This window comes from Malaya genurostris, chromosome 3 (genome assembly GCF_030247185.1).
Source record: "Malaya genurostris strain Urasoe2022 chromosome 3, Malgen_1.1, whole genome shotgun sequence".
In the NCBI taxonomy this organism is placed as follows: domain Eukaryota; kingdom Metazoa; phylum Arthropoda; class Insecta; order Diptera; family Culicidae; genus Malaya; species Malaya genurostris.
Window position 1 is genome coordinate 283,209,717 of NC_080572.1, and position 17,084 is coordinate 283,226,800.

Here is a 17,084-nt window from a genome sequence, read left to right on the forward strand (position 1 = left end):
AGGAATGACATCATCTGTCGAGACGTTTTCCCTCACATACATATAAAAGGCGAACTTTACTGAACGCAAGATTTTATCTGAACTACCCGAACCCGAGCTTTAAATGTGTATCCCCCATTCGCAATTATCTTGCTAGTTTGAAAGCATGTCCCCAAACTTTCATTTGATAACTTTGTTCGTAACATATCTCACAAAACTATTATGCAGATGATTACTTTTTTCCGAGTTTTAATACATAATCTCCCCAGCTTAAACGGATCGGATGAGTTCGGTAGCCGATGATAGTTCCGAATCGAAAGCTAGATTTTCACCGCGCATGACTACTCTCAATTTGTTCCTTCCGAACAGAATGTGCACTCGACGGAATTGTTAACATCGCGTTTAGAACGACAACCTGTCGTAGTTTTCCAATAAAACCGGTACCGGAAAAGTATTGTCACGAGAGCCCATCCGAACCTTTTCCATTGAACTCTCTCACTCTGGAAAATTGCTCTCTTATCTGAGAATCCTTGCATAAAATATGTTTTTCAATCGCGAAGTTAGTAACGAAGGAAATTTCATCCTGTTGATATCTACCGAGTTCTCATGGCACTTTTTTGTACAATCTTGGCAGCTTCCTTATTGTTCGTAACAAAACAGATCTTCCATCGAAATTGGACCATTTGTATAGCTTTGCTAGAGAATATTTGTGCTAGTTCATAGTCATTAGTGTCCGTATTTCCATCGTATCGCCATCGTCCCATGAAATCAATATCAATACACAACCTGCTAAAACATCGTCAAGCAACTGTGTCACGATGCAGAGTCGGTGATAACAGGATCGAATCGATTTGTGGTCGTACGTTATCAAAAATGCAGCCCCATTCACCGGTCGGTGCTCGTCGGGTTCGGACCGATCTGCAAACATCCGAAAATGTGTTCATGCAACCAACCCGTTCCCGAATCAGATCTCCGCAATTGCGACATCGAAATCACCACCACCAGCAAACTGGACAATCACAAAGGACCAGATACTGTACGGAACCCGGAGGAAGTAGTACCAGCGGAAACTTTAGGGCCACCATCCTTTCGGGCACTCCACAAAGTACAAACCTGAATCGTACCAGGAGTCAAAGCTCCGGAGCAAATCTTCCGAGTGCAGCCCCGGCTTCAATAACGCCCCTAAAAGGTTTCTCCAGAACAATAAATTCTGCGAACGGAGTGACAAATGGTGTTACCGCAACAACAACAGCAGCAGTGAGGTTTGGCCTGTACTCCAACTAAATAATGTGCCATAGTTTTATTTTTATCGATTTTTTTTGTCGCATTGGTGCGGTTTTGCTTTGCGATTCTTTTTATGTACGGGGCCCTATCAAGCTCGAGGTTAGCCGGCAACTGGAATATTGGGTTACTTTTCCATCAATCAGTAGTGCTTTGATGTCAAGGCCATGATGTCACCCAAATTTTTTTTATCGCTATTTTGTAGTTAAGCTTGTATTTGTTTTTGTACCTTACGGTATTGGCACATTGATTGCATACTATTTCCCGGTTGATTAGAGTTTAGTATTTAATACTAATTAAAAGCAAATCGAACACTTTAACAGCATTCAATAGCCACAATTGCTAGGCACTGTGTAGATTAAATGATAAGGATAATTTTACTTACTGCCCCGCTCACAAATTGTTAAAACGAAATCTTCAGTTCAGTCGCAACACAAGCGGGACTGTAGCTTCAAAAGTGTGTTCTTTGTTTCATTTTCTCACTCATACAGTTTGGTTTTGAGCGAAGAACATCTGTTGTGAAGTGAACTATAGTGAACCGAAGGTTCCAGAATGAATAATGACACAGGTACCTGTTGTTGGTGGTGTTAAATATTTATTACCTCCACAGATGTGTTGAAGTGTTTTTATTTTGCGAAGCTTGAACATCTGGGAGCATCACCTAATTTTGCTCAGTGGCTTAAATCATATCTCATAGACCGAGTCCTATCAGTGAACCAGGGAAATGATTCGATTTATACAACTTCATTAATAAATCAGGTATTCCTCAAGGAAGCAACCTCGGACCGTTACTGTTTTCATTATTTTTAATGACATTTCTTTTGTCATTCCACCAGGATTAAGACTTATATATGCTGATGACTTGAAACTATTTCTTGCTGTGCGATCGACTCTAACTCTAACAATTTCTGTGATTGGTACGTTGTCAACAAGAGATTAATTAAATTAAATTTATTGGAAGATGTTCTCTTTTTACGCGGTTTTTTTTACGCGGATTTCCTAAGTTACGCCTTTTTTTGCGTGGATTTCCGAAGTTACGCGGTTTTTTTCGGCATCAAAAAAAATTTTCGATTTTGGAAATCTCAAAACTATGTCCCAAAGTCGATTTTTTTTTATATTACACCAGATCTGGACGTTTAATGCGTTCCTAAGATATTTACACTAAACAAAATTTTGTTCTTTCGTTTGGAGGTTTATTTTCACACGGATTTCCAAAGTTACGCGATTTTTTACGCGGTACGTATCCCCCGCGTAAAAAGAGACCTCAGTGTATATTGCAATTGCGATATAATTACCAACAGCCACTCAGAATTTTCTGTATTAATTGTCTTAGGTGACGTTTTCGTTCTTCGCTAATTCTAAATGCTATGGAAAGATTTCAAAAGAATTCTCTGCAAAGCAAACAAAACCAAAAATTTATTACAAGCGATGCAAAAGAGACACAGTTTCGATTATGCTATGATAGGGTTGAGTTACCCACACAGCAAAAATAATAATCCAAATAACCCGGAACGCCTCGGATGAGAAAACGAGCGGATTCAAATTTCGCCTCGGTAGTAATTTTTTCCTAAATTTTCATTTCTACTGTTGTACTCGTCAGTCGCTCTTCAGTGTGTTTTCTCGTTGAGTTCGAATAAAAGTGAAAAAAAGAATCCAAATAATTTTCGACCCGAGTCGTAACAAGTGGCCGAACGTTGTCGTGATGAAAAATTACAAACTCGTGGCTGGTAGCGTATTCTAAGCCATTTTGCTTTACTACCCGTTTCAAATGAAATAGTTGAGTTCGACATTATTCTTCTTTGAAGGTTTGACAACTCAGTAAGGAGTGTATCGAAACACATCCACAAATATTTTATTTAAGTTATGATAAAAACAGATATTTTATCCAAACTAAAAATTGATCCTTTATTGTACGAGGTTAAACTTGAGCATAATGAAAACCAGATGAAATTTAAGTTATTCCTTCACGAATTTTGGAACTTTTGATCGAACGCTCTTCATCAAGTTCCGGACAAGTGTTGCATCGCATTTTTTTGAACGCTTGAGCCCAAATTTTGTTGAACTCCGGCATGTTCCCAGCTGCCTTACCAGTCTTCTTGAAGACCCTCTTCACGATTGCCCAGTAACGTTCGATGGGTCGAAGCTGATGGCAATTTGGTGGATTGGTATTTTTCTCAACGAAATTTATACCATTTTTCGCAAGTTAATTGAGAGTTTTTATTATTTTTACGTTTCGTCTTTGACTCATCAGTGCAGAGCAGTTCAAATTGAACTGCTTAGTGCTAAACTCGACAGTTCAATTTGAACCGCTAAGCACACGTAAAGTTTCTGCTATTTACAGAACACAGTGGAGGTGTACTATGCTTCTTATATAAAGGCAGCAATCTCTTCTGATCGTTAGATTTCTGCATTCATAGTTCCGATAGTGTAAAAAATGGTTGACTTCAAACCACAGGAACATATTGCTTGCCATACCAGTACCTTTCGACCGAATTTCTCCACTTGAATCGACCTGTCCGCATCGCTCACATCCTCCCCAACGACGACAGTAAAGTATTGTGGAACTTAAAGGGTTTTTTAATCCTGATTTACGTAAGTCTCATCGTCCATCAAAACGCATGCATCCAGACACTGTAAAAGACGCAAATACAATTTCCGGGCCCTTGTTGCTGCTCGCTTCTACTGTTCTACACTTTGTATCGAGATTTTCTGCTTCTTGCTTTAGCTTCAGGTGATTTCGCCTCTTGGTACGCTGAATCATTCCGACACTCGTTCCTGCTTTTTTGACCAAATCACGTATTGACATTGATTTGTTCTTCATAATTAAAGATACCACTTTCTGGTCCAGTTTCGGGTTGGAAGAACCGGGGTTTCTGCCTCTTCCTGGTAGCTCATCCAAAGAATAGCGTTCCCTAAACTTATTAATGATGGTTTTAACACTGGCATGATGAATTCCAAACCGCTTCGCCAATTTTCGCATAGTAATACCCTTCTCACTTAACCAAGTGATCAGAACCTTAATTTTCACTTCCTTTTCAATACGCGACATTTTGAAAACGCAGAATTTCAACCGCATAAACAAGTAAATAAACGAAAGCTGACAGCCAAACGCACAGCATGCTGTGATCTGAGCATAAAAAATCATCACAAATACATGCGTAAAAAACAAATGTATGTGGATAGCTTATTTTCGATACACTCCTTAGCAATGTTTTAGTATATCCCTCGTACTCCGGTAGTGCATATTCTCTGATTCTAAGCGGTATTATGCCAAATGACCTTATGCCAAACGGGCTTTCAGTTTTCAGTCATGGCATAATACTACTCGTTATTAAAGGGTTGTTGATATAGCCCACGGAAAGTGTACCATGACTTTTTCATGTAAACCGACGCTGACTATTAGATCGACCCATTGAGCCGCCTTTGTAGGCCGCGTCGGATTACTCTTGCCCGCATTAGTTCATTCCAGGCTTCATCAAAAGTTTGCAACCGACATCGAAAGCCATCCCGATTTCGTATCAGCATAGCCAAACAAGCTTCCGACGTGCGCTCGCGTTTGTGTTTTTGGCCCGGAGTCTGTGGTGACGTAAACATTTAAGGTTTTCGGTTCATTTTGTAGATTAATTAGGCGTAATACCGGTTTAGACCTTTTTCAGCAAACATTATGAAATCAATTGTCAATAAAAATTTTTTTTTCCATTGCAGATCCCAGCTGCCTACCAGGGCTACCCGGCTGTTGACACGTCGTCTGCAGAACAATGCAACCCCGACAAACTGCGGAATCGGTGGATCCGACAGTCCTCGTTCGATGGACAGTTTGCCGCGCCGAACGGGCCTTTCGGCGGCATACAAAACGGCTACTCTCAATCAGTTTAACGGTATGAACAACAACAACAACATCAGCAATAACAACTTGGATTCGATCTCGACGGCTACCAATTCGGCGGAAGATCTTACCTTGCTGGACAAGTCCCTGCGTAACACGATGCTCCAGGATGTGGTACACTTTAAAAAGCAGCTGGTGCGACTTCGTCGGATTCTGCAGGAGGTAACCGATGAGATTATGGTTGTCGTTGTCGTTAGACTCTCTCAATTGCTCTGTTCACTTTTCGTAGCGAATGGTTCTATTTAACGATCAATTCGAATGCATGAGCAAAACTTTTCAGTATATTTATGTGAATAACAATTTTCAAATTATCAATTTATTATCTATTTTGATTGTACCGATTAGTTATGTGTTTTATTATGTTTTTCTATTTTATTTGCATATTCCTCTTACGTTCGACACTTCTCTATGTAATTTGTTCTGTGTTGCCCAATTTGTGTCTGCACGTTACCAAAAATAAACCCAAGGATGAAGAAAATTTGATGACGGTATGTTTAAATGTGATGTTGATACTATTTTTTTTATTGTCTATTGCACTACAACTTTACATCCCACCTGAAGTCTATTCCAAACTGAACGAATGTTTTTTTTTCCTGCCAGACCGATACTCTCAACCCATTTGAAAACAATAATGGGCAATTCTTCACAACCGCCACGGCCGCAACAACAGCCACAACCACGACGACGGCGGACGCCACGGCGCTGCCTGATGGAGGTGCGCCGGCTTCCGGAGCAAGCATCTGCAGCGTTGACAGCAAACAGCAGGAAAATCTTCTGATCAAAGAGTCCGGCGTTGTGGCACTGGCTCTGCTCGAGGACCAGCGGCAGGAGCTGGCAGATCTCAGAAGACAGGTGGTTTACCTTCAGGTATTTGCACGTTCAATTTCCTGTTTATTTGTTCGTACCTATATCGGGACTTGCGGAACCTCTTGGAGATAGTTACTTTAGTTTTCGGTGCGGGTGGTTGAATTCTTTCCACGTCAAATGATGATCATTGGAACAGAATTCCGCTTCATCTCACTTGCTAGTAGTTGAATGCGATTAAATTATTGCCTTAAATTTTCGATTATTCCTATGTCATAAAAATTTCGGATTAAAAAGGTAGCTTGTTACTTTTAAGTGATTTCCTATATATCGGCCCCTGTTTATATTGTGTTCCTTTTTTGTGTTGTAAATTATTCTATTTTTTCTGCAACGCTACATCAGAAGTTTTAATTTTTTGGAATTCAAAATTGGTTGGTTCTGAACGTCTAGCTTTCAATGCTACCGGCATACATGCCACTACTTAAGAATAAAAAAAATTAGAATTTTGAAATCAATAGTAGTAGTGAAGGGTGATATTTTTCATTTCTGGTTGAATGGATGCGTCAACAATCAAAATTGCTACATCTGGAGTGAAGATCAGCTAGAAGCATTGCAAGAATCCCAAAAAAGTTACTGTTTGGTGTGGATTATGGGCCGGTGGTATTTCTTCAAAGGCGACGATGGGCGGAACGTTACTGTGAATGGCGAGCGCTACCGTGTGATGATTGACAATTTTTTTTTTTACGTTTCGCTTTCAGCTCATCAGTGCGTCAGCAGTTTATGTTGAACTGCTAACGCCACCTAACGGTTCAACATAAACCGCTGACGCACTGATGAGCTGAAAGCGAAACGTAAAAAAAGACAATAGTTATGTATACTTATCACAAATCCGGCACCAACGTGGTACCAATCCCCTAAATAACTACTATCTGTTGACGACCAGAACGTCGTCACTTAGTTTCGTTTCTTCCGGCACGTCAGTAAAGACATAGCACTTCGGTGTGATAAGTGTATATGTAAATAGCATTAACTTTACGTCTGCTCAGCGATTTATGTTGAACCGTTTGGTGGCGTTAGCAGTTCAACATAAACTGCTGACGCACTGATGAGCTGAAAGCGAAACGTAAAAAAAGCAAATAGTTATGCGTACTTAGCACAAATCCGGTACCCACGTGGTACCAAACCCCTAAATAAAAATTATTTCCTGCCCATAATGGAAGAATTGGACATGCCTGACATGTGGTTTCAACAAGGCGGTACCACATCCCATACGGCACGCGAAACATTGACCAAATTGAAAACCGCCTTCGGTGAATAGTTTATCTCACGTTTCGGGCCCGTAAATGGACCGCCTAGATCGCGTGAGTTGACGCCTTTGTACTATTCCTTGTGGGGTCATGTCTACAAGGATAAACCAGCAAATATTGACACAATGGAAGTCAATATTGAAGAATTTATTCGTGCAATACCGGTCGATATGTGTAAGAGAGTGTGCCAAAGTTGGACCTTGCGCATGGGTAAATTCTCAGACAATCGAATGAATCATAATGTATTGTTCAGTTTTCTGTACTATACAGCTGTTAATCATTTAATGTCTGGACAGCCGACTGTCGCGAGATAAATGTACGAACAATTAAAATGCTGATCGGTTGCCCGACATTTGAAGGAGACACTCTATGAAATATAAATTTTTTATTGATTGCTGTAACCAAGGATGGCTTTTGTCGTATCAAAGAACGCTCACTAGCAACTCTTTACACGATTCAATCAGTGGCATCAAAGAGAAACGGATATCATCGCAGCAACAAAAAAAACCGACATGGTTCATTTAACATAGAATAGACACCAGTGCGAGAGCGAATTTCTCTCGATGACCTGTCTGAGAATCAAAGGTTAACTCGCTGCTGTGGGGATCCTCTCTGAAGCAACAAACGGTCGCTTAATTTCGTTTCGTGATCCGATTCTGTATAGGCCGTGGATAATTGCGATAGAATCGTTTTACTATTGTCGCTTATTCCAACTATGTTCATATAACCGTTGTATAAGTTGTGTCTATGAAAATTTAGATGAATGCTCCACACCAGGGTTTTGAAATATTGCAACCTAGTATGAGAATCATCAAGTCGCATCATCGATTCGGTTTTCTGCGATAATTGTCAACTTGCGATTCTCTCTTGGTAAATTCCGCACAGCGCCGATCATTGCAAAATTGTATCTATTTTGGTAAGATCCATGAATTGAATTTTAGAAAAATTCTCTCACGATTCATGCATTGAGAGACATGAGTTCTTGTAGCATCTTCTACCGGATTGAAAATGTTGTATACAATATAGAGAAATATCGAGCAGCTTCTGTCAAATTATCGGCAATCACTAACATTGGCTGTAACCAAAAGATATTGCATCAGAGAACATAATTGCAAACTTTCAAAGACGAATTTCGACTACTTTAGGAGATATAGGGCAACGGCTCCCAATTTCATCTGAACTTCTAATTAAACTATGAAAAAAAAAAATGTTTTAGATTGTTTATTTGAGTTTTCATCACACTTTCCCATGAAAAAATGGGTTTAAATTTTTCAGTGATCGTTTCTTCCATTTAAGTATGAATTTACTTTCCAAATTAGCAAACGATTTCGTCTCAAGTTTTACAGATCGTCATGTTTCTGAATGTTTACAAATTGGTTCGTCTCAAAACATGATCACTTTTACACATAATTACACCACTATTCAATGTTTGATGACTTCATTATTAGTAATGTTCACTTTTCACTCGTTTAATCAACGAATGAAAACTTCTGAAATTACCCGTTAAGATCTTCAAAAATATGAGATGAAAATTTGCACTTGATTGCGTTTTGTTTTCGTCTCATTTCATATTGAAGGTTGCCAAGTTTTCTCGTGTTCTTTTCTTCTTTAAATTACCATTACCAAGTATATTTTTGGTATCTGTGACATTAGTTTAATTATATTTATGATATTTATATTTCAATAAAACTGGTTCGGCTTCGAATATTACTTGAAAGTGCGTGTTGACTATTAGTTAAATAACCATTACGGCAATTCTGGTAGCACTGGTTTTATTTCTATATACCTCGGTTGATTTTTCATTGGGGCGACGTGACATTTCTTCAAAACTACTCACTGAATCAGAACTAAACTTGTTGTTATTAAATGTTAAAGGATCCCACGGCATATTTAAAAATTATGTTCAGGTACAAACGAACAAATTTTCCTAATAATTACATTTAACCATCCCAGAAAGACCGTTCTTTTTTCAACAAAATTTTTTTCGCGATGACACTAAATTTTGACCTTTCGGGCAATTCTAAGACTTTTGGCATCGACATTTTTTTTCACGATTTCGGAAATCTCAGGTTTAGGTTCCAGAAAGTCGATTTTTTAAAGACCGATTTCGGAAATTTCAATTTGTTTTAAGTCCAAGGTAGTCGATATTTTAAATTTTTTTTTTGCAAGATGTTAACATTCGATTCCAAAAGTCTTGAAATTACACAAAACGTCGAGATTTAGTGGCATCTCGAATAAATTTTTTTGCATTACATCACATGAAACGTTAAGATTTAGTGTCATCTTGCAAAAATAATTAAAATATCGACTTTCTGGGACTTTAAAAAATTTGAGATTTCCTAAATCGAAGAAAACAATTTTCGATTCCAAAAGTCTTGAAATTACATGAAAAGTCGAGATTTAGTGTTATCTCGAAAAAAAATTTTCGATAAAAATGGTCTTTCTGGAATTCGAGATTACAGAAATCAGAAAAAAATAATTTCGATGCCAAAAGTCTTAAAATTATAAAAAGGTCAAAATTTTGTGTCTTGCAGAATAATATTTTTTTGAAAATTCGACTTTTTGGGACTTAAAAACATTGAGATTTCTCAGATAAAAAAAAAATACGATGCCGAAAGTCTTAGAACTACATAAAAGGTCGAGATTTAGAGTCATCTCGCACAAATTTTTATTTCTTTTGAAAAAACCTACTTTCTTGGGACTAAAAAAATTCGAGATTTCCGAAATCGAAAAAAAAAATTTCGATGCCGAAAGTCTTATAATTACATGAAACGTCAAGATTTAGTGCCATCTCGAAAACAATTTTTTCTAAAAAAATGATCTTTCTGGAACTTAGAAAAATTGGAGATCGAATAAAAAATATTTCAACCCAAAAGTCTCATAATTACATGAAACGTCAAGATTTAGTGTATTTATTTGAAGAAAAAAAACTTTCTGGGATTTAAAAAAAACATTGAGATTTCCGAAATCGAAAAAAAAAATGTTTTCGATGCCAAAAGTCTTAAAATTACATGAAACGTCAAGATTTAGTGTCATCTCGAATTTTTTTTTATTTTGAAACAATCGACTTTCTGGGATCTAAAAAGAAATAGGGATTTCCGTAGTCTAAAAAAAATTCGATGCCAAAAGTCATTTAAAAAAATCGAAAAAATTTTGCATGGGAACTTTTTTCGAAATGCTTAAACTTTTAAGCTCTACCGCTTTACGAAATTAGAGGTGATTCCAAAATATTATCACCCTTATATATATATTAGAGCAGTAGAAAACAACAGGTTTTGTCGGTTACGTCACTTATACCATCATATCTCCGGAATCTCGATCAATGGCCCTCGAAAGCTCGATCAATGGCCCAACTCTAAGTCAAAGCTTGTTAAAATCGGCTCAGCCATCTCCGAGAAAATTTCACGGTAAAAAAAACAATTTTTTCTGGACAAATTTGTTAAAAAGCTGATGATTTGGCAAGGGATCTGCAGCTGCAGAGCAAAGACCAAAGTTTTAGGGCAATAATGAGCCGTAAGCCTAAGAAAAGTAGAAAAACGGCTGAGTACGCGACTCAGCATTTCATTATTAACGAAAAATAATGATTGGTATTGATATTTTCTCCCTAAAGTACAGTAAATTACCTTTATTTTGATGTATTAACCCTATTTTTACGTCAATTCATTAGCGAGATACAGATGATTTTATTATTCCGGATTCTAAGCTTTATGGTAGATTGAGTTCATTGATCAGCTCATTGTAGCTCATAGAATAAACTACAAAATAGTTGTACAAGATATAGCAGCTTTTTAGTCGCAGAACTGCCATGTTTCTAAATCTTATAAAACTTATTGAAATTTAAAACATTTAGTTTTTAACTAATCAAAACAAAAATCTCAAATGTTCAGAACCAGCCGCTTACCGAAAATATCTGCGTTCTTAAGCATTTCGTCTTCTACTTTTCTTTAATCAGTTTTGGTTTAGAATATTGCGCTTGCTTTTTAATCTTTGCCCGCCCCCCAGTCATAGCCGTAAGCGTTTCCCAGTTTAATATTTCCCCTTGTATAATCTTATTAGTTCTGAAATTAAACCATGATTGGCACTTAATTTATCTTTCCTCTTGCTTCCTCAAACCAACCAAAAAAACAGGGCGAGATGACAGCCAAAGACCGCACCATCCGGCAGCAGCAGAATCTGATCGAAAAATACGAAGCCGAACGGGAGAAACTTCAGGCAGGCCTACCGACTGCTCCCGACGGTTCTACAGGGGATTCGTCAAACGATAAGACTATTGATACAATCAGCACAGCGACACAGACTGAGAGGGTAAGTGAATTGGTTTCCTTTGAGCCGAGAACGGATCAATCATCTTTAACATTTCTACTATTTTTGTTTACAGTTGAGGCCACTATCTTTCGGCGGCCCGGAAGGATTAGCAAGGTAATAACCATCATGCTTTGGCATTACACATTTCTCCAAGTCTTCATTACTATCGATTACCTAATGGTTATGGTTTCTTATGACACTTTTCCTTTCTTAACGCTTCTACTTAACGCTTCACCTTACCACCCCAACACCCAGAGCTGTGATTGCCTACCTTCCCTATCGGCCTCTGTTTGTAGCTGACTTTTTTCCCATCCGACATTTTACTGACTTTGAATGTTCGGTCGTTCATCGTATTGTGCAAATGCTAAGCAGGATTATCCGAAGATTTTCCTGTTTCGCACGTCGCGTGCTTTCGCTGATACCCGTTTTGTACAATCGACTGCTAACACCTACCACCAATTGCATCGATTGGCGCTCAGTAGCTCCAAGCATTAGGCAGCTTTCGGTTTATCCTGTTTTACTGTTTCCACCCGTAACCTACCACGATCGACTGGCCAGGTTGTCCCGGTTTCGTAATTCGCTATTTTGTTCCCTCCAGAACTTTAGCACCCACAGATGCCCTAGTAGTCCCACAGTAGATGATCCTTAGATCTGTTTTTATCGCCACTCAAATAATCACTAACAAAATCATATTTCATCTCTTTCGTACCATGCTGCTTGTACTGGCTAACTAAAAAAATAACATTCGCTAACACTCACCGAATTCATCCCTGTTTAACATCATCAATCACTAAATAATATCACGGCTCCAAAAAAAACAAACCCCTACTAAAACCGTGCACTTGATGCTCCTCTGGTGACGCTTCCGTCGGTCTCTGATGGGGGAAAACCGGGAAACTCACTAAATAGACTGCAGCTCGGACAGGTATTTCTTTGCGATGTTTTACTGTCGTTGTTTCTACTGTGTGCGATTAACATCCTGTGTATTTTGCATCTGATGCACACCCGAGTGGACACGTGTCCGGCACGGACCAGACGGTAGTTACCGTTCTTTTCCGTTCCGAATACAGGCGTCCAGCCTCGGTCGGTGCTACCGGATTTTGTATCTCTGTTCAAACATCCGAATTTTGTCCGAATCGAGGAAGGATTTTAATTTATGATTTTTGTATGCCGAGAGTTTTTCTAAAACTAGCAAACGTATTTACTTTTACTCTATTTTCATGCTGCGAACACAAGTTAAACGAGGTAATTTTTGATTAAATAGATTCGGACTTATTGGTCGTAGCTGATAGCTGTTTGTTTCAAATTTTTATTCTGCAACACTGGTTACCATTCATCTTCATCTACAAAGCAAAATAACAAAATTCAAAACGGACATTTTGAAAGGCGAACGGTTAATGTCTGAGATATAACCGGATTAACGTGAATATAAAGAAAGCTGGCACGCTTTCTTCACACTCTAGAGTATTGAAAACCTCTTTGAATTTTAAACATGCTTTTATGAAACAAAACATCAAATATTCTAATATACAACGAAAGTATTTAAAATAGTGGATATAATGCTTTATAAAACTACGAGAAACAGGCCCAATGGTTTTGCCTTTCTCATATAAAAAGACTATGCAATCACTGTGAAAACCGACTTTACAACCGAGTGCCGAATATACCATATACCATTCGATTCAGCTCGACAAACTGACCAAATGTCTGTAACAAAAATATGCACTCACTTTTCTCGGAGATGGCTGAACCGATTTTCACAAACTTAGATTGAAATGAAAGGTCTCATAGTCCCATAATCTACTATTGAATTTCATTGGGATCCGACTTCCGGTTACGGAGTGATAGGGAAATATGTGAAAATTAAAATGTGCACTCAATTTTTTCGGAAATTGCTTAACCTTTTTTCAACTGGGATTCAATGAGGGGGGGGGGGGGGGGGTATGGAAAGGAGGGATTATAAGCAGTTGTTTGTAAACATAAAGATGAGCACTCGAAAGAAGTGCGCAGTGAGGTTTGCAACGGTGAGAATTGGGCAGATTATGTGATTGTTGTGTAATTTTTGACTTAGTTTTCGTTGATGCTTGATTACCGCAGTAACGTTTCGAACAAACCAACTTAAGGGCTGAGGACAGTACCGTAAAGTGGTAGGTTTTTTGCTATTTTCCCGTTTCAAATTATTTTTTTTGGAAACGGTGCAGAATGTAAAAAAACCCACCTGACAATGTCTTCGAAATTTAGTTGAAAATATTCCTTCAAATTTTCAGAATGATTCATTGAGTTTAGCGGTCGTGTTGTATTTTTTTTCTGACTGAAGAACTGCTGAAAATTGGAACGCTCGGAAATGCAATCCATGTAATGTCCAACCCATACGATAGATTTATGTGATAAAACTTCTTATCAAAATAATAAAATGTATGCTTACAACCCGGTACAGTTTGCTCATATACGAGAGAGTACAAGAGAAATACGATGCGCAAAGGGAATTGAACGACCCACGTGGTCGATTCAAAACTCAACACGCGACCCTCTGTCCTCAGACCTTAACTTGTTTGATAAATTCTTATTGAAAGAAACAAATGTTAAACTAGAAGAAGCCCCAAGGAAAAAAGCTACAAATTGATAACAGTAGGCCGCCAAAAAATTTGAATCGTGTTTTTGGTTGCGATGCATTCGTTATACGCAGCGATTGCTACGCTTTCTGCCTTGCAAATTTGGGCAAACATCTTCAACCGTAGTGAGTCCCTGATTTTGCACATAAATTCGTAGATTTACCTAAATCTTTATTTAATATCTTTCACGTCACACATCTTGAATGTCACTGTATTTCAAGGCTGTTTAGTTTCGCGAAACGGTCAAACTTTTGGTTGAAATCCGAGTTCGTTGCCAAAGTTTACCCTGCTCGAAAGCGTAGTTGTTTTTGACAGTTCGAAAGTTATTTCCTGGCACTTAAAAAGTCTTGCGAAAAGGCATTTCAGGACTTTGGTAAAAATCACTTGTTATTTTTGTACTATCAACGAAATAGTTTGAAATACTTTGTCAAGCTAAATAAGTTACGTAGTTCTGCTTATGTTCTCTGTATTCCTTCTCATTTTATTGTCAGCACCTGGTGAGTTTCAAATATCATATAGCTGAGTTGAAAAAGTATGTCAACTCTAAATAAAAGTCTGCGGACTTCAAATTGTCTATCAAAAATAATGCACGGAATGTGTTTAACTAGAAGAAAAAAAACGACAACGACGATTTAAAAAGTCTTTAAATTTTGATCAATGTCTCCAAAAAACGTGATTTTCAAAAGTTTGCAACTGAAACATGTCTGCAGCTTATTTTACACTGGGGAAAAAGCAACTAAGCGTTTCATATGGCTATAATTTATGAACCAAGAAGAAATCAATTTCATAAATGGGTCGAGATTTTCATAAACAGTAATGTGAAAATGTCATAATTTTTACTTATGGTTCCGTCATTTGCAAAAACATTTGCAAACGAGGAAAGAAGTTCGGATCCGAAATTTTCTATTACTTCAAGACAGTCAAAATGAAAAATGAATTATTGTCGCAAATTTTATTCATTCCAAGCTTGAAAACAAATGTTGAAAATTATTTATATATCACTTTTCGATATAGAAGTTTCTTCTTTAGAAATGAGTATCGTAATAGATTCTCAATAACTATGTTTTCATGCTGGAGAGCAATGTGTACCATTCCAACAATCAAAACACGGCCAAGCACTAACTATACTCCGAATGCATTGCTTCACGATCTTTTGTAACATTTCGAAGACACATATCAAGATATTCCGTTCAGGACTGACATATTGAAACTCCTCCAATCATTCATTTATCGACACGAACCTACACCTCAACTCAGGAGCTACTGTATCTGCTACTGCCTTTTTACATACCTTATGATCAAAAAAGAACCGGAATTTTCATTTCAAAATTTCCGCGCTTGTCCAATCGGTAAACTTTTATTCTCTCAACGTTGGCAACACTTTTATACACATTCTGTCAAATTTTGACGCATATCGTACGATTAGTTTTTGTTTGGCGTCTATACAAAGAAGTTGAAAAATTTTCGTGTGGCGATTTTTATAATGGATGAAAATTTAGAACAACGTGCGTGCATCAAATTTTGTGTTGCCAATATCAACCAATATCATCAACCAAGCACCGTACTCTCCAGATATGGCCCCGTGTGACTTTTTCCTCTTCCCCAGACTCAAATTGCTATTGCGGGGAACGCGTTTTGGGACCATAGAGACCATAAAAGAGAATTCGCTGCGTGATATAAAACTTGTATGGAAAATTGGATCAAGCGTTTACATGCATGTATTGCCGCAGGAGGCGATAATAAAGAAATTTATTAAAAATTGAAATTTTGCGTTTTTCAATAAAATTCCGGTTCTTTTTTGATCATAAGGTAGGACAAGAATCCAATTATCTACTCGAAGAAGAATTCTAATAACTTCCATTAGCAAGATAACATAGGAGATCGGAAATCCTCCTTCAGTATTCATGCTATACTCCTCATTTTACTGTATAAGTTTTGCCCATATGATGTGATGTGGAATCAAACAAGTTTTTCAGCGAGGCCAACTAAATCCTACTACAGCCCGGAGCATTGTCGTTGTATGATTGCCGTGTTCATTGGGGTGCCAATATTTTAGAGTCATCTTTAATTTCGTATGACCACTTCAAAAAAAAGTCCCTAGGCAAAATATGAGCTAAATCGGATATGGGTATGGCCCGGCGGTTAAAGTTTGATAATTTTCGATTTTGAAAAATCACCTTGGGGAATAAAATCTAGTGCCATCTCGAAAAACACAGGTTTTTTTAATGTCGACTATCTGAGACTAGGACATTTTTTTTTAATTTTCGAAAACCAAACGTCTTAGAATTACATGAAACGTCGATAATTGGTGCTATCTTAAAACTCTGAGACTTCGAAAAGTTTTGAGATTTCTGTAAGCTTGAGCTTGAGCCACCACCCCTGGTTGCTACTCCGTTCCTGATCGGGATTAGCTGAAATTGTACAGGGAGTTTCTAGATGATCCGACCTGGGACTGGTAAATCATCCTTCAATGTACATCTTCTGGTAATCCCAGAATTCATTGATCAGTACCGGCGCCAGCCAGGTCCGAACGTAGATCGTCTAAGGAATGGGAAGAGATGTTAGTCCAACACTAATTTTACTCCACAAGTGTCACGGGAGAAGGATATTTGTTAGTAAAAATTTCAGTATTGGTATTATTCGCGCGCGATCCAGTATGCTTCGGTTTCAAGATGCTCGGATGCACCACTAAACTCACTGACTTCCCGAGTGAACGTTTCAACAATAGCCTATATTGAAGTCCCGCGAAGTCTTGATTCACAGCTCTTTTTCGAGGAAACTTATACGTGATACAAAATAAACGAGTGAATAGGATTTAGTCAAAATAGTTGATTCATTGCATTGACATATTCTAAACAGTTTTTATAAAATCACATTACTACATTATTTACTAAATTATTTATTAATTAT

The 17,084-nt window shown here is 37.9% G+C and overlaps 1 protein-coding gene across 7 annotated transcripts in view; it reads left to right on the top strand.

Moving 5' to 3' along the window:
- Positions 1–17,084, top strand: part of LOC131437435 (uncharacterized) — a 225,782-nt gene that overhangs the window by 205,730 nt on the left and 2,968 nt on the right. For 2 of the 7 annotated variants that reach the window (XM_058606780.1, XM_058606782.1), the window contains 5 exons: positions 4,966–5,308; positions 5,614–5,634; positions 5,747–6,013; positions 11,386–11,562; positions 11,636–11,676. In XM_058606780.1, coding sequence (XP_058462763.1) covers positions 4,966–5,308; positions 5,614–5,634; positions 5,747–6,013; positions 11,386–11,562; positions 11,636–11,676 — 849 coding nt within the window. Of the gene's footprint in view, positions 1–4,965; positions 5,309–5,613; positions 5,635–5,746; positions 6,014–11,385; positions 11,563–11,635; positions 11,677–11,817; positions 12,488–17,084 lie in introns of all 7 variants that reach the window. The other 5 variants (XR_009230760.1, XM_058606785.1, XM_058606784.1 and 2 more) reach the window with 5 other exon arrangements.